This window comes from Chelonoidis abingdonii, chromosome 7 (assembly GCF_003597395.2).
Source record: "Chelonoidis abingdonii isolate Lonesome George chromosome 7, CheloAbing_2.0, whole genome shotgun sequence".
NCBI classification, from domain to species: Eukaryota; Metazoa; Chordata; order Testudines; family Testudinidae; genus Chelonoidis; species Chelonoidis abingdonii.
The window spans coordinates 80,042,990-80,069,480 of NC_133775.1; the positions used below are offsets into that span (position 1 = coordinate 80,042,990).

Consider the following 26,491-nt stretch of genomic DNA (forward strand, 5'->3'; position numbering starts at 1 on the left):
TCATTGTAATGTCACAGGTTGAGAAGCATTTCCCAACACATTTCCATTGTGAACTACTTTCCATCCTCCTTTAATAACACAATAATAAATCCGAGGACGCACCATGTTGGCTAATTACATAATAAAGTTCTTCTGGTTGTTCAGATAATGTTCAATATGTTTGGAAACTGGTGTATAATCTCATATGCTAGACTCCCCAACTGTTGGTTTCTGATGCTGTCGCTTTTCACTAAGACAGTTTCCTCTAGCAAGAGGATCAGAAAATCCATTTATAGTTCCAAAGTTCATTTTCAAACACTTTTCACAGTTTATGTGCAGTGAGAATTGCCTCGCATCCTGTGAGCTCTCAGAGTGCTGTGAGAACATACAATGGGTGCAGCCACCTTTTAAATAGAAAAAGCTCGCACCAGCAGCCTGAAAGAGAATCAGGGATGATAAAACTGCAATGACACTCCATTTCAAACTAACTGGCTCTTCTGTATGTGATAAAGTCGATGAAATACTGCTATCCGCCAACTTTATTCATTTATGAGAAACTTCTTGAGCAGGGATAAAATAATGTGCTTTGCTGCATCGCATATCTTTGAATTGAACTGTATTTTGTAACAGCACATTACATTGTTTTGAAACATGTTGAACCTCAGCTCAGGAAGGCAGCCCAGAATGAGTAAAGGGGAGATTTGCATCTAAAGAGTTATTTAACATATGTATAATGAAAATATGTTTCCCAAAGTCTGGATCAAGGCAGGATTGATAAACTATGTATTTCAACTATCTCGGTTCACTTGTAAATTAAGCATTGTAAGCCCACAAAATGGAAGCTCTGTTTACATACAAAGTCAACAAAGACAAGGAGAATGAATGACGGGGTTGTCTTATCTCTGGGGAATTTAAGAGGAAGGCAAAAAGACATCCCTTTATCCTGCACCTAGGAAATAAATGGGCAGTGCATTTACATTCATGAAAATGGGATCCTAACCAGCCTTTGTTGGAAATGCTGCAAAAGGACATTTTGGTTGACCTGAACTTAGACTGAAAGTTTAGTATCTAGAAAGCCTGTTGTGATTTTGTTTTCTATGTAACCTTTCTGTCTCCATTATCATTACTCACTATCTCTTAAATCTTGATATTGAACTTAAGATTGTTTTCACTAAACATATCTCAGTGATGTGGTATTATCTAAGGAGCTAGCCCTGGGGTGATATGTTCAAGTTGGTGTGTATATTGTTCTCTTGAAGACCACATACCTGGTATCACTGGTATTCAGTGAATAAGTGCTGAACATAACAGAGAGATGTTTCAAAGGGGCTGAGGGACAGGGGTGCACCTATTGTTAACCTGCAAGGCAAAGTAAAGCTGGCATAGCCCACAGGAGATTGTTAAGGTGGCTAACAGACTGGAGGGGCCAGGGAGTGGACACCCAGTTAAGCACAAGCATCTCTCTCTCTCACTGGAGGCAAGGGAAACAATTGACTCTCCTTGCTGGGCATCCCAAAAACTGTCATAACTGTATACTGTGTAAGCCAGGGATCGGCAACCTTTGGCAGGCGGCCAGGGTAAGCACCCTGGCAGGCTGGTTTGGTTTGTTTACCTGTCGCGTCCGCAAGTTTGCCTGCTCGTGGCTCCCACTGGCCATGGTTTGCTGCTCCAGGCCAATGAGGGCTGCGGGAAGGGACGCGGGCCAAGGGATGCGCTGGCTGCTGCTTCCTGCCACCCCCATTGGCCTGGAGCGGCGAACCGCAACCAGTGGGAGCCACGATTGGCTGAACCTGCGGATGCGGCAGGTAAACAAACCGGGCCGCATGCTAAACATTGCTGATCCCTGTTGTTGGCCACAGGGATTCTGTCAAACTATGGAAGGCTTGGAAAGGTAATCTTAGTGCGGAGAAGGAGAAGGTGTTAGTCACAAAAGCAGTATGTTATATTCTTGCTCTTGCCAAATAAAAATCATATAAAGTTGCTCTTTACTTTTACAAAAATTGATCCAAAAAGCTGTTGAAGGTCTCAACATTTAGTTAGATTGTGGACATTGGGTTACATCTCTTTCCACATTGTGAGTCTGCCTCCAGTTGACTGAATTATAAGAAAGATATTGACATAAATGGCTGGAATTGGCATTATTCAGGAATATACCATAGGATGATGCCCAGGCTGTAGGGGAGAAGTTTTTTTCCAGTATAACAATTGAATCAACATGTAAAAAATGAATATATAGCAGGAGCAGCACAATTTCCATCCCTAAACAACAGGACTCTAATTTATAACACCAACAAACAACTGAACTAATGTTCAGATATTTAGACTTGTTTTGCTCCCAGAGTTACCTGGGAATAGAAGCAGAATCACATGGTTGGAATCAGACAAGGGCAGGGAGCTATCTATGGACAAGTGTGGATCAGAGCTACTAAAAAATATTCGCAAGAGAAAAAAATGTGTCATGGCATGTTGTCAGAGGGCTTGTTTCTTTATAATGTGAAAAAGAAATGCAAGTTTAAAAGAGATAGGGAAGGATTCCAAATCTCAGAATGGGGAATGTTTGGTGCATCAGGGAACTAATAAACTACTCTGACTGTAAAAAGAACAGGAGTACTTGTGACTCCTTAGAGACTAACAAATTTATTTCAGCTACAGCTCACTTCTTCGGATGCATAGAATGGAACACACAGACAGGAGATATTTATACATACAGAGAACATGAAAAGGTGGAAGTATGCATACCAACAGGAAGAGTCTAATCAATTGATATGAGCTATCATCAGCAGGAGGAAAAAAAAAAACTTTTGAAGTGATAATTAAGATGACCCATAGAAGGTGTGAGGAGAACTTAACATAGGGAAATAGATTCAATTAGTGTAATGACCCAACCATTCCCAGTCTCTGTTTAGGCCTGAGTTAATTGTATCTAATTTGCATATTAATTTGAGTTCTGACTGTAAGATTCAGGTCATGGTGCCTCCACATCACAAGACTACCCTAAGTAACAAATATGCAGTAGGCACTTTTGATTGCAGGAAAAGTACAGGGCGTACACTAAATAAAGGGAAAGTGAAGCAGAGAGGAGAGAAATAAATAGAGAGCCTTACCAATTCTCTGACTCCATATTGTTTTTCTACTTTGATCTTTAAGTGCTTGAAACACTCCTCCATACGGTCATGGAAAGGACGAAGGTTATCAGAAACCCTTTTTTCATGAATCTTAATTCCAGCCCCAAGGAAAGGTATCTTGGATAAAATAAAAAGCAAGAATATTAAACTGGATCTGCCAAGCCCTCTCCCACCATTTATAGAATCTGCCAAGTCAACTGCAAAACCACTACTGAGACTTCTAATAGATTTGTCAGCCCCAGGAACTGGGAGAAGCAGATAGGCAGCTTGCTGCAATTGGAGAGGGCTTCTGAAAAGCCAGCTTGCTGGGTAAACTGTTGGAGCAGGCTGCCTTAGTGGGCTACTTCATGGTGACAGAGGGTTGTTTTTTTTCTTTCCATATTCTGAAATTTGGATACACTCTGTTAAAGAATCTGAGAAAATCCCTGGTTCTGCTCACAGAAGCAGCATTGAGAGTTCAATTCTGTGCACTCACATGACTTGTCAAAGGGAGATTTGGTTATCTCAAATAGTAATCCATCTGCTAACAAAGGCACTTGCCATTTCTTGATGACTGAGTGTAGGCAGAAAGATCGATCCATTTGACCCAAATGGCTGTCACACTCCTAGTTTCCAAATCCTAACTTTTCTTGGAAACCCATCATTCTGTGTCTTTGGGACTGCCAGTGATTTAAGCCAGGGGATCTTAAGTCTATCTGTTTAGTTAGAAGAGAGGTGCAGGCAGCCATTCTCTCAGAGATAAACAGGTTAACAAGGGGCCTCTCCATCCCAGTTCACCATGACAACATCCTCTCTTCATTTAAATCCCACATGAAATCCCTTAAATTCTGTGTTGCAACACATAGCAAGTTACTTTACCAGAAAATAAATACATAAATATACTATCTAAATGTGCTCAGAATGAAGCAAACATCATATTATTACTGTGATCCTTCTCCTCTGCCTCCCCACTTCCTTTGTTACACTCTTATAACAGACTATATGATCTCCAGGGTAGGGACTGTATCTCTCATCTCTAGTTGGTTTGTAAAGTGCCTGGCACACTTTTGGGTACTGTATAAATAGGGCCTTACCAAATTCAAGACCATGAAAAATGCATCATGGACCATGAAAGCTGGTCTTTTCTGTGCTTTTACCCTATACCATACAGATTTCATGGGGGAGAATTAGGGATCCTGACTCAAAAGGGAGTTGCAGGAGAGATCAAAGCGTTATTTTAAGGGGATTGCAGTATTGCTCCCTTACTTCTGCGCTGCCTTCAGAGCTGGGTGGCTAGAGAGTAGCAGCTCTTGGCCAGGTGCCCAGTTCTGAAAGAAGCACCCCGACAGCACCAGTGCAGAAGTAAGGGTGGCAATACCATGTCGTCCTTACTTCTGTGCTGCTGCTGAGCGCGGTTCTGCCTTCAGAGCTGGGTTCCTGGCCAGCAGTTGCCGTTTTCCAGCTGCTCAGCTCTGAAGGCAGTGCCAGTGCCAAGAGCAGTGTACAAGTAAAGGTAGCAGTACTGCAACCCGCCCTACAATAACCTCGTGATCTCCTCACAACTCCTTTTTGGGCCAGAACGCCTACATTTACAACACCATGAAATTTCAGATTTAAATAGCTGAAATCATGAAATTTATTATTTAAAAAATCCCATTACCGTGAAATTGACCGAAATGGACCATGGATTTGGTAGGGCCCTATGTATAAACAATAGTAAACAAGTATAGCCATGCAGTGAAACTAGCCCGCTCTTCTCCTCGACTGTGAGGGCACCTACTTGCTCCTGAGTTCTTTAAGAAGGCTATTTGTGAGATTTATTCACTCTACTTTTAATTATCCTGTTGAAAATAATCTTTTGGTAATGCAGCAAAAACCTTAAAGGTAGTTCTAAGTAATGCATTGTTTTTTGCATTATCCACTTATATTTTCAGGTTTCATGTATTGTGTTATGTCCCTGTAAATAGCATTCACATATATAAAAATATCCTTACTGATCTCATATTTTATGAAAGTTCATTTTCAGCCTGCCTCTTAGAAGTACCTTGCTTATGGACAATCTGCTGATCCTCTCCTGGGGGGCTAACAGGGAAGTGTCTGAATTATAGTTCTGGGGCCTAAGAACATTGTATTACATTCAAGACAAACCACAAAAGCTGCAATTTTGTAGTGCAATCTGGGTCATCCATTAAGTGTTTTAGACTGTCAATAAGGGAGAAGAATGCTGTGCAGATAAGAGTGTGGGGTATCCAGGAGACAAATCTGTGAAATTTGGTGACCATCAGTTATGGCAAGCCCAAAAGCCAGAGCAATTAAAATTCAACAAGATGCAGTGAAAGAAGCTTATTTGGAAGCTTCATTTGTGGTTAAAGACAGGAACTGATAGTCAAGGCTTGCTGCCTCCTTATCTGTCCAATGGAGATAATGCTTCCCTTCCTCACAGGGGTATTATGAATCACATTTCATGAACACATGTGAGCTGTTTTGATAATACAGTGATGGGAAATATATGGCAGGCTCTATAGTAGAAAGAGGGATATACAGGACATATCAAAAGAAATCTAGAGTCACACATTACTGGTGAGAGGATTCCTGTCTAATGAATAATATTTCCCAGCCATCCACATTAGGGGAAGAAAAGGAACCCAGTGGTAGGGTTTGAGACATTTAAGAATCACTAGCATATTTTTATATTGCACATGAACCTAATGTAATGATTTTATGCCTATTCTCTTAATAGCAAATATAATATATTTCTCTTTCATTCATATTGTTTACATTTCAGAGCAGGGAGGGGAGGTGTTCACAAATAGCGGTGGTTATAGATTGGCAGAGAAATTTAAAATGAAGCTTTTCTATCCCACAGTTACTCTGTGTCCCAGATACAGTTTTGTAGCGGCATTAACTGTTTTGACAAGATCATAAAAATAGCTCTGATATTTCCTGAAGTCATGGGTTTTTCTTCCTCCTCTTTGTAGCACCAAATAGTTTAGGACAATAAAGAGAGCTATTTTCCCTTGAATCTCATCAAAACTGATGTTGCTTTTGTGACATCGTCTACAGTAGATGTGTTTTATTCTTTGAGAACAAGGGGAAGCTGCAGGTTGGGTAGCTTATCAAAGCACACTTTAAAAATAAGAAAGAAATAGCCAGAATGTAGCTGGCGCAGGCAGAATATTCTCTCTTTTCTCTAGAGAGATCAACCTTATAAAATATTGACTACCACTCCTCTATGCTGTTTGTGGTGCTGAGTGTTGCATAAGGACGTACAGCAGCAATCATGTACATGATATGGGGTATGGCATGGCATGGCCCCTAAGCAACAAAAAATTCCTTTGAAGTTTTTGACTCCAAAAAAAGTATGACAAACAATGAATGTTTAAAATGAATGAGGAAAGCTAAAAATGAAGGTGAAGTGTTTTCTAACATTTATAGGCTCCACTTCTCTCATCAACTTGTGAAGCCCCCTATGGTCTTCTTGCACTTTAGGTTTTGTCTCCAGGGACGTCTGCTAGAGTTTAAGATCTTATCCAGTAGCAATAAGGGTAGCTCCTTTTGTGTGAATTTTATGCAAACAATTCAAGAAATATGCTGAAGGGGGTATCTCTGTGGCCTATTGTTAAAGCTCTGCCCTCAAACTGTATGGAGGTTGTCAGGAGATTTCTCAGAGTCTGGTGGTGTTTCACCCATCCTTCTCCAGACACTGCTAACCCGCCCCTCCCCAAAATTAAAAAGTACTCTGCAGGAGAAAATGTATTCAATCTGGAATGGATCAAACCTCACACAAATGGCAGTTATTTAAAAAATAAAGAGGAGGCTATCTCTAGATCCCCTACAAAGTTTTATCTGCACCACTCCATTTCAGAAGATGATAAATCTTGGCTGTGTAATTTGATCCAGAATCTCAATAAGTTTGTCAGTAAAGCAGATTTCCAGTTATATATGTTAACATTTGCCAAGTGGTGTAAGCTTCCTTTTGTGTTTGAGAGAGCATTTTTGCCTGAATAGGTTCAAATTAATACCTCTCATACCTCCTCTCTGCAATCCCATATGTCCCCAGGATAGGGGATTTATCACAGGGTAAAGGGAACACTTTAGTAGGAACCCATTGTAAAAATCTTTGGTAACGTAGCACGAAGACAATCTGTTAGTTTCTAGCTATAATGTTGATTTTTTTTTTCCTTTTAAAAAAGCAAGAGAGGGAAACATACAAATAAAAATGACAGAACCATTTAAGTCACATTACACTCTCCCAATGGAAAGAAAACTGATAAATGGAAAAAAGAAATAGCCAAGTAAACCTCAGAAAATTGTTGCCAGTATGGCATTACCTGCCAAGCAATCAGGTCTTTGAGTCGGTTCAGCTTTTCTTGATCCTCTAGATGGTCTTTGGCATACTCATCGGTGAAGAAAGCCTGCGAGGGGCATAGAAATCATTCAGTCCTTCTTAACACAAAAAGGAATCAATGTTTTCTCCAGTGTGAGTCACTGATCACTATAGAACTCTATCTCTAGTTGAATGATAAGACATCCGCTTTCCTCTAGAGCAGCTGCTTGTGGTGATGCTTTGTTAGTAAACCAATTGAAGATCAAAGGGAATTTTTATTTGTTTAAATATTTTCAGTGTTCATTTAACACATTTGAGCTCAGGACCACAATCTTGAGAAGCCAACCTCTTGTTTTCAAGTTTTTTAACTAACACTTACTTCAGTTAGGGATACCAAGTATTTGGAGTGCCATAATTTATCCATCAATGAATGGTACCTTTTTTTTGTTGTTCAGCTAACATAATGGTACCTCCTGGATGATCAGTTGGATAACAGTTACATTTTTCGACCTGCCGCTATAGGACACAGACCAATACCAATGCAATTCATAAGTTTAGCCATTACTCACGGCACCTGTGATACATTGGGGGTGGGGGGAATAGCTCCCTTTGATGGACACCCAGCCAGTCATTTAGCTGTAAAATCCCTTTTGGACTGTTCAAAGGGAGCTACTTCCACCCCCTTCATGTATCCCAGGAACCTCTTTCTCAGCCCAAAGTAAAGGTAGTAAGTAAACGTGCAGCCGTGTTATGACAGATTGCCTCACTGCAGGTTTGGTGAATATAATGCAGATGAATGCCTTTTTTAAATGATTTAGAGACTTTCCAGGACATTTATAGGTTTGGACAAAGAGATTTGCATTGTTCAGGAATATATGAAGATAGAGACCGGATACTGGACTAGATGGCCTGATAGAAGCCAGCACTAGATGTTCACATGAAGGTGCAAGAGCGCCACAGATACGTGATAATTAAGTCTCCTTGTTATCTGTAATAGAGCTTATCTTAAGCCTTGAAGGATGAGATTTAATATCCCTTCTAAAATTTTTGTTATGAGGCTGTCTTGGAATTATGGTCTTTAATAACTGAGTTCCTTAAGGAGCTGCATCTCCATGTACCCTGTTGTTCTAACAGAATACATTTCTTTACAACAAAAACTGCTTTGTGAAGGCTGCAGTTACTGGAAAATGCAGTTAACAAGGTAAGAGATTTGCTGACTCTGAGTCTGCTAGACTGCTAGAAGAAGAACTTGCGATGATTTACCCCAGACCAAACCAGTTGAGGCATGGAAGGCTATTTCATTAGAACATGTGTAATCATATCCTCCTATATCACACTTACACGGAAACCCTCATGCCTGCAAATAATTTTGAGCGTCAGTCCTACATCCATGTTAAGTCAACTTTTAAAGGAGACTAAGTCAGACACGACCAGATTCTGAGGATCTTCAAATTAATGAGGTTCAGCCTTTCTTCGTCCCCATCCTACTATCTCCCACCGCAGTTTTTGACAATCACTAAACAAGCAGAAACAGAGCTATCATCATTACTGAGAACAGAAAAATCTGTGAGGATGGTCTTAAAGCTATTAAAATCATTACCTTTTCATATTTAGCAAAGCCTCCCATGACGGCTGGATCAACAATTCCATTCAGAAGCATGGAGAGAGGGTTAATGGGAAGATTTTCATCACTCTGGTACTGGTTAATCATCATCAAAATTTTCTCATTTGTCATGGACATTGTCTCAATGGCATTCTCCAGCGGACTAATGGTTGCCTATGAAATAAGAGGAGGAATGTTTAATGTGTCTATTTGATTTAATTTTTTCTTGGTTTTCATGGATACAGTAGCAAGCCCAGAGAAAATCATCTGCTCAGTGAAAACTTCCACCCCCTCTTTTTGGTGAATATTCGTATATGCCTCTGGAAAACTAATCATGGGCAATGATTCATTCAACAAATTAAACCCTAGTTTCTGTTCACTACTTGTTCACAAAAAGAGTTTGATTTTTACTTGTTTGTTGCATGGTACCTTTGTTGAAGAATAAATGAATGTTGGTTTGTGGATTGCTCACCAACTGCATTTGCTATTCATGATTGCTGCTATTCATGAGCATAATGTATAATTTTCCACTAGATCATGAGAAAATAACTTAGCACTAAGTCACCATGAGTATTCTGGAACCTTAGAGGTTTGAGCAGAATCTGAGGTCAATCCATATGAACAGTCCAACAACCCTGATTAATGTAAGGAAAAGCTCTAATCTTGAAGCAAAGGAGAGGAAAGCTTGACCACATTGATGGTGCATTTTTAATACCTATCATGAAAGCTTCAGGGTGTGCCTTCCAATTTAAGTACCCATCTTGCCTGAGAAATACTCTGCCCAGTCATGAAAATAACCAGGAGCATGGAGTCTCAGTAACTTGGTAAATCTGGGTAGAAAGTCTGGAAAAGAGTAGGTTGTCCTCTACAGGACTGGATTTTCCGGAATCGTACACTGGGACTTTCATACCAGGTAGATACAATAAATTAATCCATCCCTAGGGCAGAGGCATCATCTTTGTCTAATGAAATGTAAAAAACAAAACAAAAATTGTAACCACTCATGTGACTCCTAAAACTTCCCAGGCTTCCTGCTAAACTAGTATCCAACTGGATTAGATGACACCACACAGGGCTCAGGTGTGCTTTTCAGCCAGCTTTCAAGAATGCTGTACAGATATAGATCCATTGTGTAATATCTCCTGTGCTTTCTATTCTTGTTCTGAGAGCACTGAGGAAGTGCAAATATTTTTCAAAGTGAACACTTTTAATAATATGTATGTGTATGTAGAGGAGAGGTGAAGGGGAGTGAAGAACTGATCCATTACAGCAGAGAAAAAATAACTGAAAAAGCAAACTTTCTTCTATATCTTTTGTGTATTTTTATGCAATCCTCTCCTCAGGACATCTGAATAAAAAACAGGATTAGGGTTTTTAAAGAATACTTCCACTACTGTTGCATATTCCACCTCTAAATTCATAATCCCCTTGTATATGCCTCTGAAATTATAATCAATAGCAAAGTAACCAAATGAAATGTCAGAAACAAAAGAGTATGACTTCAGGTGAAGAATAGCAGCAGGAGCAAATGAACTCCTAGGAAACCAAGATGTTGCTTTCATGCAGTTGTCCTTTGTAATGAAGAACAAGGGAAAAGAAAATATAAGAAAAGGGGGAAAAAAAAGTAGAACTCGTTAGTGATTTCTCGCTCTAGCAGGACATGTTTTTTTTGAAATGCAGGCTTCCAGCACTGAGGAATGAAATATTCAAGGGAGTAACACAAACATCTTATTGTATCATACATGATGAATTTCTCTAACATCTGTTGACACTTCCCCACTCCTTGGTCATTTTCATTTCTTAGATAAAAAACATAAAAGGTTTGAAGTCTGTCCTAGAACTAATGTAACAGCATCAGGTCTCTCATAACAAGATCATTGTCTGCATTCATGTGGCAGTGAATTGGGTTCTGTCAAAACAGGGAAGAGTAAGAGAAAAGCTGATTTTTTTCTATATCTTATTTATAGCCAGCAGCATGTCTGTCCTCTCTCTTGTTGCAGGGTGTGTGGGAGAACTGGTTACCATCATAAAAAGATAGACATTGTGCCAATGCTCAAAGTGGGACAGGAGGTGCAGAGATGCACTCATAGCAGGGGCGGCTCCAGGCCCCAGCACGCCAAGCGCGTGCTTGGGGTGAAAAGCCGCAGGGGGCGCTCTGCTGGCGCCGCGGGGGTGGCAGGCAGGGTGCCTTTGGCGGCTTGCCTGCGGGAGGTCCGCTGTCCCATGGCTTCGGTGGACGGCTGCAGGAGGTCCACCGAAGCTGCAGGACCAGCGGACCTCCCGCAGGCAAGCCGCCGAACGCAGCCTGCCTGCCGTGCTTGGGGCAGCGAAATGCCTAGAGCCGCCCCTGACTCATAGTCATGTTGCCTGAGAAGAAAGGAGGGAAATAGGTGATCACACAGTACCATGTTCCCCTTCTAAATCTGGTATAGCACTATGCTCCAATGTAAGATCAGAATGTAGATGGGGTTATCTGTTATCATGGCAGTAAAACTCCACCAAGATATGTTTTGTTCCTTTAGCCACTTGTTGGTTATATAGAAAGTAACACTAGCAGTATAAATAGCTATTTAACCTTAAGTATATGGGCGACAAAGGGTTAATGCTTAAGACAAATCCCAGTTTAGGAACCTCTTGGGTCTCTGTCCAGCCCCCACAATATTCTCCTGCTGGTGATTTAGATGTAATGTAACAGTTGCAAATTAAATAGTTGCTTCTTAGGGTTTGTCTACATGGTGTAGCTAAGCACACTAGAGGGATGTAAATTCTTAAGTGTACTAAATATTTTGGCATGCTAGCAGGGCTGTGTAATCCACGTTGGTGTGGACTAAAAGCTCCCCAGTGTGCATTAGTGTAGTACTGTCTCAGTGAGATCAGATTGTTAGATAAATGCTAAATTTCTCATCAGTACTAAGGTAATGCACATTAGGTAATTTTTAGCTCACACCAGAAGGGTTTACAAGGGCTAATTAATATGCAAGACAGCAGTGTGCTTTAGAATTCACACCCTTCTAGTGCTCATTGCTGTACCATGTAGACAAGCCCTTAGTTAACTTAATGTTGATTTAAGCCTTAAAATTTCAAGAGAGTGGTGTTGCATGTATAATGGCATATGTGACACTTCAGACAGATAAAAGAGAAGGTCCCTGCCCCAAGGAGCTTCAAGTCTCCAGTAGACAAATGATGTAATGGGGGATGACAAGAGGAAGGGGAAGGAGAAGAGACCATAGAAAAGAAAGAGAAAAGTAACACTGCTCTTGGGGAAAGCATCAGTGTTCACAGAACTCAGACCATTTCTTTGGTTTTGTTCAGTGCTGTTTAGGTTGTTAAACAATGATGGGGTTCAAGACCATGTGGCACCTGAATAGATGATACTGACGGAAAGCTAACAAGGGAGTTTTGATAAAGGATATGAGGAAGAAAGGGAGGCTGTGCTGGGGACAGGAGGGATTGTTAAAAAAAAGATGGACTGGTGTGGAGCAGACTACGGGAGCATTAAAGAGGAGAATAGGTAGCAGACAGGACCTGAGCAATGTGGGTCTGGAACAGGAGGAAAATGGAGATTAGAGTCAGGTAATATGGGACAAAATATAATGTATTTGCCTTTTTGTAAAAGCTCTGAATAGAAATAATTTTAGGGAAAAATTAATTAGATACAGGTTTGAACTCCTAACATCAGATCTCCCAACAGTCCTAATTTTCATGGCACTGTCCCATGTTCAGCCCCAGAACCGCCTGTGCCCATTGAAGTGAAAATTTCCCACATTCAAGTCTGCCCAGGGGAAGGAGCCATTTGTTTGCCCCAGGCCCTCCATTTGAGAAGGTCCCCAAACTGAGTGGCATTGCAACCTAGAGCACGGGGTCACAGTGCCACTCAAGTCTGGCCTATCAGTTTCTCCACTCCATCTACGGAGGGGCAGACAGGCCAAACCTGAGTGGTGCTGTGTCCTGCTCTAGCCACATGAAATACTGGGAGGTATGTTAATACTGCAGTTTATGCAGAAGAACAAGAAACAGAAACTAATGATCTTATTTTTATTCTCAAAAATAAATGACATGCCAAAAAAAAAGTCCTCTATAAATGGTAAAGGAAATTAGATTTTATTTTTCTTTGCAATAATTTAGGATATTGCTATTAACATACATAAGGAAGTTTTTCTTTTAAGAATGAATCTTAATTTGACAGTCTCATACTCACATCTCTATACTTGGTTATAAATATAAGTTTCCAAGGAAATATTTTTAAAATGCAGTTTTTCCTGAAGGCAAAACCTTTGTGGGGATTTTACAATATGAGCCTAATATGTTGATGAATGTGACATATAAGAAGGAAACCAGATAATATTTATAATTGGCCTATATACAGTATATAATATTTAAATATAATACTCTGAAATGTACATTGAGTTCTGTGAAATTCAGCCATTTAAATTTAAATTGTTTTAGTCAAAGTATTACAGTTCACAGGGCTTCAACTCAAACAAAATCACTAAGTTTTCTGTATGTTTCCATCTCAAAATAAATAACCATTCTTTTGCACTGCTGAAAAATGAAGGGGTCTGTCTAGAGTTGAGCCTCAGCTAAAACTTTTCAATGAAGCTGGCCAAACTTTGAGGTCCACAGGTTTTCTAAGTATTAAATCTCCTGTGTTCTTTTAGGCTATAAAAGCCATACTTGGCTAAGCAATGGAATTCCAATTCCTGACTGTTAATAACCACCTGAGTTGTACTTTATAAAATTTATAGAACACTCAAGATGTAAAGATTTTAACTTGCTGTGATAGTTCTAATATGGGTCTGAAGCAGCAATAAAAACTTCCCATTCCATTTCTGTGCAGCTGGCAGTATTAATCAGGGCTTCCATTTAGACTCATAGACTCGTAGGTCAGAAGGGACCAATATGATCATCTAGTCTGACCTCCTGCACAAGCAGGCCACAGAACCCTACCCATCCACTTTTATAACAACCCCTAACCCATGACTGAGTTATTGAAGCCCTCAAAATTGTGGTTTGAAGACCTCAAGCTGCAGAGAATCCACCAGCAAGTGACCCATGACCCACGTTGCAGAGGAAGGCGAAAAACCTCCAGGGCCCCTGCCAATCCGCTCTGGAGGAAAATTCCTTCCCTATCCCAAATATGGCGATCAGCTAAACCCTGGCATGTGGGCAAGACTTCACCAGCCAGCACCCAGGAAAGAAATTCTCTGCAGTAACTCAGATCCCATCCCATCCAACATCCCTCACAGACCATTGAGCAGACTTATCTGCTGATAATCCAAGATCAATTGCCCAAATTAACTATCCATCATATCATCCCTCCATATACTTATAAGGCTTTAGTCTTAAAGCCAGATAAGTCTTTTGCCCCCACTACTTCCCTCAAGGAAGGCTGTTCCAGAACTTCACTCCCCTAATGGTTAGAAAACCTTCATCTAATTTCAAGTCTAAACTTCCTAATATCCAGTTTTGTACCCATTTGTCCTTGTGCCTAATTAGTACTAAGCTTAAATAATTCCTCTCCCTCCCTAACGTTAATCCCCCTGATATATTTATATAGAGCAAGCATATCCCCCAGCAAAGCCTTCTTTTTGGCCAGGCTAAACAAGTCAAGCTCTTTGAGTCTCCTTTCATAAGGCAGGTTTTCCATTCCTCGGATCATCCTAGTAGCCCGTCTCTGAACCTGTTCAGTTTGAATTCATCCTTCTTAAACATGGGACACCAGAACTGCACACAATATTCCAGGTGGGGTCTCACCAGCGCCTTATATACGGTACTAACACCTCCTTATCCTTGCTGGAAATACCTCGCCTGATGCGACACCCTAAAACCGCATTGCTTTTTTAACGGCCATATCGCTATTGGCGGCTCATAGACATCCTGCTATCAACCAATACCCAAGGTCCTTCTCCTCCTCTGTTGCTTCCAACTGATGCGTCCCCAATGTATATCTAAAAATTCTTATTATTAATCCCTAAGTGCATGACCTTTGCACTTTTCACTATTATATTTCATCCTATTACTATTACTCCAGTTTACAAGGTGGTCCAGATCTTCCTGTATAGTATCCCGGTCCTTTCTCCGTGTTAGCAATACCCCCCAAGCTTTGTGTCATCCGCAAAACTTTATTAGCACATTCCCGCTCTTCTGTGCCAAGGTCAGTAATAAAAGGTTAAATAAAGATTGGTCCCAAAACTGATCCTTGAGGGACTCCACTAGGTAACCTCCTTCCAGCCTGACAGTTCACCCTTCAGTACGACCTGCTGGAGTCTCCCCTTTAACCAGTTCCTTATCCACCTTACAACTTTCATATTCATCCCCATCTTTTCCAATTTAACTAACAGTTCCCCATGTGGAACATTTGGTTTAGAGCAGGCCTTTTGTGGGATGGACTCATGATCCTTTCCCTTGAATCAAGCTCTTATATCCTTCATAGGCCAGATTTCTTTTAGCAGGACATTTTGGATCTGAAGTGATGTCCAGTTTTATGGTCAATGGGATTTTTAGTGGATCAAATAAAAAAAAACAGTTAAGGCAGCAGGTTAGGAAGAGGGGCAACTCTCTTCCCCACCAAGTGCTTTTTCAGGCTTCATGTCAGATATTTCCTAACGGTCCTGTCTCTTTTAGTGCATAGACATGTGTGTATTCTAGTGATGCTTGGGAGCCAAATTAGTGATCAACATCACCTAAAAGAGCCACAGTCGTGTGAATTCATTATTTCATTTACTATTTTATATATATTATTCTCACAGCAAAATGACTGAGCAAGTATTCTACAATTTGATTAATAATATAGTAAAAGCATCCTGAATAGTTAACGACTTAGATTGGTTAATAATTAAATCACACAATGGGTTAATACCACATGCTGCAAGGAGTCACATTAAAGAGCCACTTGCGGCTCCTGAGCCTCAGCCTGACTATTGCTCATGTATTCATTTTGTGGGGATTGGCGGAGTTCTCTGTGCTACACTGAACTAATTCCCAGTTTCCCATACTGGTTTACTGCAAGCAACAAGAAGACAAGGAATCTGTTGAGTAAGGTGTGCCTACTGTTTCTTCTATTCTTTTCTTATTTTTTGATAGAGGTGGCTCCTGAAGAAAAGAAGTGACCACTTGTACAGTAAAGGCAAAAACATGAGGGATAGCTGAACAATAATTTTTCAAATTGTCCAAATTCTTTTGTGCATTCTAGGAGAAAAACAGAGGGATACCTCTGAGAACTTATAATCCATATTACCAAAGGGGATACTATCATCACATTTTATGATGTCACCACCACAGCGATTTCCTTGAGATGATCTCAGATCACCAGTGTCAATTCAAGGGGAGTGTAATAAGTATGATGTTGAGAACTATTTTTGTGCAATTACAGCAGGTAAAAACTGAAATAAAGTACAAATAATATTGACAAACTCCTCAAAACAAGGAAGGTCAGAATCAGTAAAACTGAAAGAATCTCAAATTATTTTTGTACTAGCAATTCCCAGCACTTCTTTGGCCCATCATGTACCAACAATACCTCAGAGCTTGAATATACAGACACTTTATGTGCAGCAAGCCAGGGAGTAAATCTGGAGGAGCCTGCTACCTCATGCTAACACTACAGAACTATTTGTGCAGAGTCCAAACAGCCAGTTAGTGTGTGGAAAGCTAGTGTGCTGTAGATTTACAGTCTGGCTTGCTGCACACTGTGTGTCTGTGTAGATAAGCCCTCGCTCCAAAAGCCAAGAAGCTTGCCCATGACCACTTGAATGTAATTTTTTAAGACTATTTATTCTTTTGTCAGGGAGTCTCAGGACAGTACCTTATCATATGAGTTGTAATCTTTAACCACAGCAGGAGTGAGCTGTCCATCATTTCAATGTATTGAATTTGAGGCGATCGGGGGAGGTCCTGGATGATTGGAAAAAGGCAAATATAGTGCCCGTATTTTAAAAAAGGGAAGAAAGAGATCCCAGGGAACTATAGATCAGTCAGCCTCACTTCAGTCCCTGGCAAAATCATGGAGCAGGTCCTCAAGGAATCCATTTTGAAGCACTTGGAGGAGAGGAAGGTGATCAGAACAGTCAACATGAATTCACCAAGGGCAAGTCATGCCTCACCAACCTGATTGCCTTCTATGATGAGCTAACTGGCTCTGTGGATATGGCGAAAGTGGTGGATGTGATATATATTGACTTTAGCAAAGCTTTTGATATGGTCTCCCACAGTATTCTTGCCAGCAAGTTAAAGTAGTATGGATTGGATGAATGGACTGTAAAATGGATAGAAAGCCGGCTAGATTGTCGGGCTCAATGGGTGGTGATCAGCAGATCGATGTCTAGTTGGCAGCTGGTATCAAGCGGAGTGCCCCAGGGTTTTGTTCAGCATCTTTATTTATGATCTGGATGATGGGATGAATTGCACCCTCAGCAAGTTCGCAGATGACACTAAGCTGGAGGAGCGGTAGATATGCTGGAGGTAGGGATAGGATCCAGAGTGCCTTAGCCCTAGACAAACCGGGGGACTGGGCCAAAAGGAAGGCGAAAAACCTTCAGGGCCTCTACCAATCTGCCCTGGAGGAAAATTCCTTCCTAATCCCAAATATGGGGACCAGCTAAAACCTGAGCATCTGGGCAAGACTCACCAGCCAGACACCCAGGAAAGAATTCTCTGTAGTAACTCAAATCTCACCCAATCTAACATCCCATCACAGACCATTGGGCATATATACCTGCTAATAAAGATCACTTAATTGCCAAAATTAGGCTATCCCATCATACCATCCCCTCCATAAACTTATCAAGCTTAATCTTGATATGTCTTTTGCCCCCACTATTCCGTTGGAAGGCTGTTCCAGAACGTCACTCCTCTAATGGTTAGAAACCTTCATCTATGGATATGAGTCAGCCCTCGTTGCCAAGAAGGTCAACGGCATATTGGGCTGCATTAGTAGGAGCATTGCCAGCAGATCGAGGGAAGTGATTATTCCCCTCTATTCAGCACTGGTGAGGCCACACCTGGAGTACCGTGTCCAGATTTGGCCCCCCCCACTATAGAAGGGATGTGGACAAATTGGAGAGTGTCCAGCGGAGGGCAACAAAAATGATGAGGGGGCTGGGGCACATGACTTACGAGGAGAGGCTGAGGGAACTGGGGTTATTTAGCCTGCAGAAGAGAAGAGTCAGGGGGGATTTGATAGCAACCTTCAACTACCTGAAAGGGGTTCCAAAGAGGATGGAGCTAGGCTGTTCTCAGTGGTGGCAGATGACAGAACAAGAAGCAATGGTTTCAAGTTGCAGTGGGGGAGGTCTAGGCTGGATATTAGGAAACACTAGCAGGGTGGTGAAGCACTGGAATGGGTTACCTAGGGACAGGGCCAGCTCCAGGGTTTTTGCTGCCCCAAGCAGGGGAAAGAGAAAAAAGCCGTGATCGGCGGCACTTTGGCGGCAGCTCCACCATGCTGCTTTCTTTTTCAGCGGCCCTTCGGTGGCAGGTCCTTCCCTCCGAGAGGGACCCAGGGCCGCGATGCCGAATTGCCACCAAGGAGCTGGATGTGCCACCCCTTCCCCTTGGCTGCCCGAAGCACCTGCTTGCTGTGCTGGTGCCTGGAGCCAGCCCTGCCTAGGGAGGTGGTGGAATTTCTATCATTAGAAGTTTAAGGCCCAGCTTGACAAAGCCCTGGCTGGGATGATGTTGGTCCTGCTTTGAGCAGGGGATTGGACTAGATGACCTCCTGAGGTCTCTTCCAACCCTAATATTCCATGATTCTATGATTACACTAAAGTAGAGATTCTATCAAAATCTGGTAGAAAAATTGTCAGGCAAGATATCTTCTACCTTTTACATAGATGTTTCACTCATTGTCAATAAAATGTCAAAATGTTATGTTTTCCATGACACACACAACGTGGGTGAGGTAATATCTTTTTTATTAGACCATCTTCTGTTGGTGAAAGAGACAACTTTTGCACTCCACAAATATTGGTTAATATTTTACCAGAAACTGGTAAAAAACTAACAACCACTTACCGCAGCAATAGAAGAACATAATAATGGACATAGAGAGTCCATGTAGTCCAGTATCCTATTTATTCCTGCCATTTGTTTCCTATCTTTTAACCAGTTACTGATCCTCAAGAAGATCTTCCCTCTTATCCCAGGACTGCTTACTTTGGTGAGGGACCTTGTCAAAGGCTTTTTGAAAATCCATGAACACTATCTCTGCTGGATCACATTTGTCCACACACTTGTTGACTCCAGTCAAAGAGTTCTAAAAGATTGGTGAGGCATGATTTCCCTTTACAAAAGTTATACTGACTCTTCCCCAACATATCGTGTTCATCTATGTGTCTGATAATGCTGTTCTTTACTACAGTTTCAACCAGTTTGTCTGGTACTGAAAATAGGCTTATCACACTGTAATTGCCAGAATTTCCTCTAAAGCCTTTTTAAAAAGATCAGTATTACATTAGGTATCCTGCAGTCATCTGGGACAGCCACTGATTTAAGTGATAAGTTACATACCAGAATTGTTAATTCTGCAATTTCATAATTAAGTTGCTTCAGATTCCTTGGGTGAATACCATCTGGTCCTAGTAACTTATTAATGTTTAATTTATCTATTTATTCCAAAACTACCTCTGACATCTCAGTCTGTCACCCTAGATTTGTCACCTTAAAAGAATGGCTCAGGTGTGCGAATATTGCTCACATCCGCTGCAGAAAAGACCAATGCAAATAATTCATTTAGCTTCTGTGCAACAGCTCCATCTTCCTTGAGTGATCCTTTAGCACCTTGATCATCTAGGGTTTGTCTACACAGGGATAAAAAACTTACAGCTGGCCTGGGTCAGCTGTCTTAGGCCAGTGGGGCTAGAGTTTCAGTGCTGAAAAATTGCTATGTATCTGTTCAGACTTGGGCCGGAGCCAGAGCTCTGGGATGCTGTGAGAACTCAGTCTCCAGCCTGGGCCCAAATAAGCCCCAAAGTTCAAGTCGTGGCAGCTTGAGTCACCTGCCCGGGCCAGCCACAGCCATGCTGTAGGTCTTTTAATCCCATGTAGATGTACCCCCAGTGGCCTCTGATTGTTGGCAGGCTTCCTACTTCTGATGTACTTAATTTTTTTTTTGTTAGTTTTTGTGTCTATTGTTAGTTGCTCAGCAAATTCTTTTTTGACCTGCCTAATTATACTTTTGCATTTGACTTGCCAGAGTTTATGCTTCTTTCTGTTTTTCCTCTATAGGGTTTGACTGGCAGTTCTTAAAGATTGCCTTTTTGCCTCTAACCGCCTCTTTCACTCTGCTGTTTAGCCATAGTGGCATTTTTTTTATTTGGGGTATACATATAGTTTGAGCTTCTATTATGAGGTTTTTAAATAGTTTCCATGTAGCTTGCAGGGATTTGACAAAAAAACCTAAAATGTACAGAGTAGCAGTCTTGCGAGTAGATTTAGAAAATAAAAATAGATAAACAATTGAACCATTTAATCTGAAAATCGGTCTGTGTTAGAACTGCTACACTACATTTATATAAATTAATTTGTTTATCAGGATACTTAGCATGTAAATACTCACCTGTGACATGGAGACAACCTCAAACCAACGCAGAATTCCAGGAAGTTTGTAAGCTGTAACAAACGATGTTCTCTCAATCCACATAGACTGTTTAAAAAAAAAAAAAAAAAGAGAATACAGGATTGAAACCTTAGTCTTTTCAGGATAGAAGTTGATAGAAATTACAGTGCAAAAAAAAAAAAAAAAAAAAGGTTAAGTAGAAAAATGACACAGACTAATTTGTGTCAGTCTATACAAGGTAAGGAACCCTCAAATTTCTATTCCCAATTCTGCCACTATTGACTGTGTGATCTCTGGCAAATCACTTACTCTGGCCTTCTTTACTCTGAATTAAGAAACTTTAAGGAAAACAACTGGTCCTACCAGCAGTAGGAGTTCTGTATCAGAGTGCCAGAATTTTAACCACTTCGTTGCTGTAAGCGGGTTAGACAACATGGTGGATTAAACTACTAATAGCCTGCCTACCCTAATGTTCCTCTTATTATTGTTACCAGGAGGAGCCAAGTTGGTGGTAGTAACAGTGGGAAATTTTAACAATAGGTCTAATGCAGATACAGGTTCTCTGTCTCAACTGCCTCATATGTAAAACAGAAATACTAATATCTACCTTCCTCAAAAAGTACCATGTGCTACTACAGTGTCTGATTCTCAGACTCATTCCACATCACCATGCCAGGATGTTAAAGTTCTAGAACTGGGAGCACAGGATGCAGCTAGTGTCATGTGCTCTGGGTTTGGGACAGCGTGTACAGTCCCTGCCCACACAAGACCTATCACTAGCTAGTGCTGTTAGTCTCTGATCAGAACAATACAAATAATTTAAGTGCTTCTTACAATTTTGAAATGAGGTGCTCTTCCAAATCTGAAAACCTAACTTGTTTTCCCCACCAATATCCTGACAGCTCTCAACTGTACAATTTTATGATATAATAAAACTTTATATATTTATTCCTCTAAAGAAAGAAAACTTACCACACTGCTGTATATGACATTATAAAAATCACATAATTTATAGCACTTGTAGATCTCAAAGTGTATTAAAACTATAAACATTATTTGTAGTTGTTGCATTACTGAACAGCTGATGTGAGTCAGTATGGCATATACAAGTACTCAGCACTTCACATGAGCGATAAAAACAGACAATTTACACTCCTTAGCGCATATGGGTAGCTTATGAGTGGAGCAGTTATTAAGTACTAGTGGTGATGCATTTTATTGATATGTATTTATATTTTGTCTTGTTTAACAATAGAAAATTTTACTAGAGAACTTTCCTGCATATCCAAACTGTATTTAACTTACTTAACCTAGAAGTTTTACCTAAAATTCAAACAATGAGGTATTACGATAATAAAATGGGAAATTAGGGTACAAATTAGGAAATGTAAAACGAGAATATGTTGAAAAGTAGTGTAGAAATAGAGAAGTCCTAGATTTAAATTGTACTGTAGTTGAAATGAAAATAGGTTGTTTCAGATCTTGAAACTAGCCCTTCCATAGTGGGGCAGTTAGGAATGACTATTAAAGGATTAAGCTCTGAATTCACAACCACACCAACTCCAACATGTTTTACAAAGATGCTCCCATGTCAAAAAGTTACTTACAGCAAATTCATTTTCAGGGTCAACAGATCCTTTCCTGACTGGTCTTGAGTAGTGGAATCGTTGAACATAGTTGGATTTGTAAAAGCTGAAAGATTTAAAGAAGATGTAAAACACATAATTCAAGCACAGCTGGATCCCACCATCAAAGTAACTGGTTTTCTTTTTGTCTGATTTTAAATTAAGTGTCATTTAGTGTTCATGAAAAGTGCAGCAGTAACAGTATGGAAAACTGAAACCATTTATCCACCAAACAGGGAGAGTAGCATTAAGTTTCATCACTGATGTGCCTCGACTGTGACCTGGAGGATGTGGGCGGTTCAGAATATGGCTGAAATACTTAGGGAAAGCTGTAGAGGAGGTTTTTGCTTTTATTGACACCCACCTGTGAATTATGTTTTATGGATTGACCCACAAAGCACTGTATATTGTTAAGAACACTAAGTGATCAAATGGAGTAGATGATATTTTGTTTTGGACTTAAATGTGTGCTTGTTCAAACACGTCCCATGCCAAATCAGTTGATCATATCTCCTGATAATTCTGCTTATAACACATGTGAAGCCATAAACAACTATTTCTTTTCACATATGGATGGATTTTGAATAAAATCTAACAGAAATGGAATATCAAGGTCGAATACACCAGTAGCATCCAGTGCATTTTCATACTATGATCTCCTTAGCTAAAAAATAATCTTTAACTACTGTTGCACTGCAAACGGGATATACAGCGCCCTCCGCCCCAATCACTTTAAAATATAATTATAGAGGATTGGAGGTAACTTGAAAAGAACACAAAACATACAGTCCTGGCCCTTTAAATATTGTATTGCCCAGGAGACTATTTATTCATAGGAATTCAATTTAAAGTAAAGCCAAGCAGAGACTGTTTTTGCCTTGCAAAGTCAATGTTATAGGTCTAGGTGCAATTTATATAAATATTTCCAGAAAGAACTTCAGAAATGATCTCGTATTTTGGCAGAATAGGCTTAGAAAACAAAGGGCCGAATCTGGCCAAAGAGCACTCTCATTTTGCTCATTATTGGGAGTGTATGATTCCTGAACTAGGTGACAACCACTGAAATCACCTCTTTACTAAATCACACTGATTAAAGAGGCATATCAATTCAAATAATTTTATATAGCCCCTCTTAGGACAGAAATTTTCAAATACACTAAAATCACCTCTTACAAATAAGAATTATAGTTACAAGTACCCTCCTCAAAAATAAATCCTTCCTATTATGGGTAGAAGAAATTTAGCGCAGCCTGACTGAGTTCTGCAGCTGAGACATGATTACAAAATCTTAAATTAGGCAAAAGATTTTCCTTCATGTAGAGGATTTCAAGAGTCTTACAGTCACCAAGTTCAAACTATGGCTGGCACTGCAGTGACTTTAAAGTCCAGTGAAAGAGGGACAGATTCACTGAGGTGCTTGTCAGTCACCAATTATAAAATAAATTCAAGTTGAAACTGGGAGCAACAAATTACATTTCATCTCAAAATAAGAGAAATGTGCTTGTTCCCATCCTTTTAGTTTTAGGTGGGCTCATTCATGCTATTGCATTCTGGACTAGTTGCAATATCTGTAAAGATGCTACTGACAAACCTGCAGACAAAGAATTGCAGTAATCCATTCTGAATGTAACAAAAGCCCATGGAACAGTTTATAAATCAGAAGGAGCCAGGCAATGGATTCTAACTGTATTTAATAAGATAATAAAAAGCTGTTGAACTTTCAGCCTTCTTTCTGAAGAGACTTAATGCCAATATTGTTAAAGGTAACCCCCACATTCCTTCAAATGTGGAACTGCGTGACATCTCCTTCTCAAGCAAAATGCAGCTGCCTCACATTGCTTCCAGAAAATTCTCTTAGCTAAGAATCAAGACCCTTTTATTCAACTAAGAAGATATCACTGAGTCTTACAGTTCTGCTAAGCTGCCTGAACAGGATTAGACTAAGAAGATAAGGATAATTGGCTATTATCTGAGTATTCCTGAAAAGAAAGATGTTACCTATCACTTATCAGTTCCAAGGAGAGCATGTATAGTGCTAATATCCTTGCCATATATGACAGCTGAATAGGTTGGGTGAAAGTTGCTCCTGAGAGCAGATTTGAACCAAGCTAGCATATTTCCACTCCATTAAAGATATACATTTTTCTTCCTGTTGAATCAAAGCCTTCTAAACCAATACAAGGAACACCAGCAATTCACCTCTACGCTAAGCTGTGCTTTACAATTATCTGCCTTACTTCAATAGTAAGGGCACACTGAAAAGGGAATTCAGTTTTGACTACTCTTTCCTATGACTACAAGTAGCAATAAGAGATCTGAAACTGGATCAGCTAGATGATTATTAACATGTGGGACATCAGGACCCAGGTATGTTTCTGGGAAGGAAGAGTTTTAGGGGGATGGAGCCAGTCTCCGGGAACAAAAGACTTCCCAGGAGCACTGTGAATCCCCGCAACTGGATACAGAGGGAGGTGAGGTACATGAATCCAATCCAGACTTGGACTTAGGAGGAAGATCCACATACCCTGGGACACCAGGTGGCAGCAGGATTCTCCCTCCCCAGTCTACAAATTCAGGGAGCAGGCTTCTGAGGGAAGAGCCAGAAGAAAATATTGCTCAGGAGAGGATAAGCAGGGAAGGAAGGTGTCAGGAAGGACCCCAAAATAATTATGAGTAGTCATGTTGGGAAAATTATAGAAAGTAAGAGAGTGCCATGCAAACACTAATGAGTTTTAATGCTCAGAGGTGACAGCGGCTGTCTCAGGCAGGAAGGGCAAGCAAGATGAGTGGTGTGACTGTTCCTGGAGCTCCGGGGCTCTCTGAATGGTGGAAGAACAGAAAGGCAGCAGTTGTAGAGATGCTGTCTTGGTGTTGCTGAAACCACCAGAGGTGACATCACTGGGAAGAGAGGGAGAGGAGCAATGTCCCTGAGGCTACAATGGCATATAAAGTAGTTTTTAAACTGGACCTGCCTCTGCTCCTCTACTAATATTGGTTCTGCTGTCCCCAGTGCTCACCTGTGTGTGTTTGTTTAGGTGGTTATTGCTACGAGCCAGGTAGATCTTCTTTTAATCTAAACCTATCCCTAGTTCCCTATTGCTGCTGCTCTTAGCCAATGCTTTAAATAAGCAGTGTCTGGAGGGAATTTGAAAGAACTAATGTTTGTTTGCTTCCGATTCCCATTGCACCTCTCCCTATAGGCTGTGAGGAAGAGTATTAGCAAAAACAGTGGCATTGATTTGGAGATCAGACAAGTATACAAATTCATGTTCTGTTCTAGAAAAAAAACACATCCTCCATCCCCTGCAATTTCCCCCGGGAACTGGGATAAGAGGCTGAGACCTGCGTTTTAGGAAGAAAAGCAGACTGTGGCAAAACACTATCCTGGCACACAAACTTTCAGTCCCACTGAAATCAATGAAGCTGCAGTGCGTATATATTAGAACAGAATTTGGCCACATAGCCAGAGTAAGCTGGGCTTTTTCTGTAAACATACGATAGTGTTTTGATAGCTGATGAGGTTCTCTGAAATGTCAGAAAAGATAAATTTAGTAACTGAGATAAGTGAATGCACCTTGGCTCACCAATAAATTGGCTGTATTAATAAACTAATTAGTTCTCCTTAGACTATTAACCCAGACTCTCACACCTTTTATGGTAAAATTTATCCAACAAAAATAAACTTACTTTATGATTTGATCAGGTACTGGCTTATTTTTGAATCTGGTATGCTCCTCCAAAACTGGTTGCACAGTAAAACACTGAATGTCTAAAATCATACAGGTTAAGGACATATGACAGATATCATGTAGCCTGGAAAACAAAGAACATATTGTCCAAGAGCTATCTTCCTAAGATTTTGATTCTAGAGAGGAAATATTTGGCATTAACACTGAAAAAACAGACTAATTTTGAGATATATACAATATGGTATCAGTTATCTGAGTAGGTTTACTGTTAGGTTAGAGTGCCTGAGTTAATTTATCACACTGAATAGTTTATTGTATTACAAAACAGAGACTATTTGATACAAATATTTTCATTACTTAACTTTGACATAGGTATAGCGCATGGCATCAATTGGCAAAATGTCATGATGTTTCAACTTTTAGATCTTTGTCCAAATTACTGTGTCTGTAACAGGGTCGGCACCTGCCTCTTGTGCATGGCCCCTGTTCTCTGGCTGATAGTGCCCACAAACACAGTTCTTTCACGGGGGGGGGGGTGGCCCCCACCTCTTGTAGATGGCTCTCTTTCTCTCAGTTAGGTTGGTGTGAGCCTGCTTTTCTTTTTTGGTCT

General features: G+C 40.5%; 1 protein-coding gene across 1 annotated transcript in view; it reads right to left on the bottom strand.

Annotated features, from left to right (window-relative positions):
• The window catches only part of DOCK2 (dedicator of cytokinesis 2), a 538,858-nt gene that overhangs the window by 14,014 nt on the left and 498,353 nt on the right, over window positions 1-26,491 (bottom strand). The window contains exons 42-47 of the mRNA XM_032803688.2: window positions 25,880-25,961; window positions 22,175-22,259; window positions 20,568-20,654; window positions 9,011-9,187; window positions 7,415-7,498; window positions 3,084-3,221 (exon numbers count right to left, since the gene is read on the bottom strand). Of these exons, the coding sequence (XP_032659579.1) occupies window positions 3,084-3,221; window positions 7,415-7,498; window positions 9,011-9,187; window positions 20,568-20,654; window positions 22,175-22,259; window positions 25,880-25,961 (653 nt within the window). The remainder of the gene's footprint in view (window positions 1-3,083; window positions 3,222-7,414; window positions 7,499-9,010; window positions 9,188-20,567; window positions 20,655-22,174; window positions 22,260-25,879; window positions 25,962-26,491) is intronic.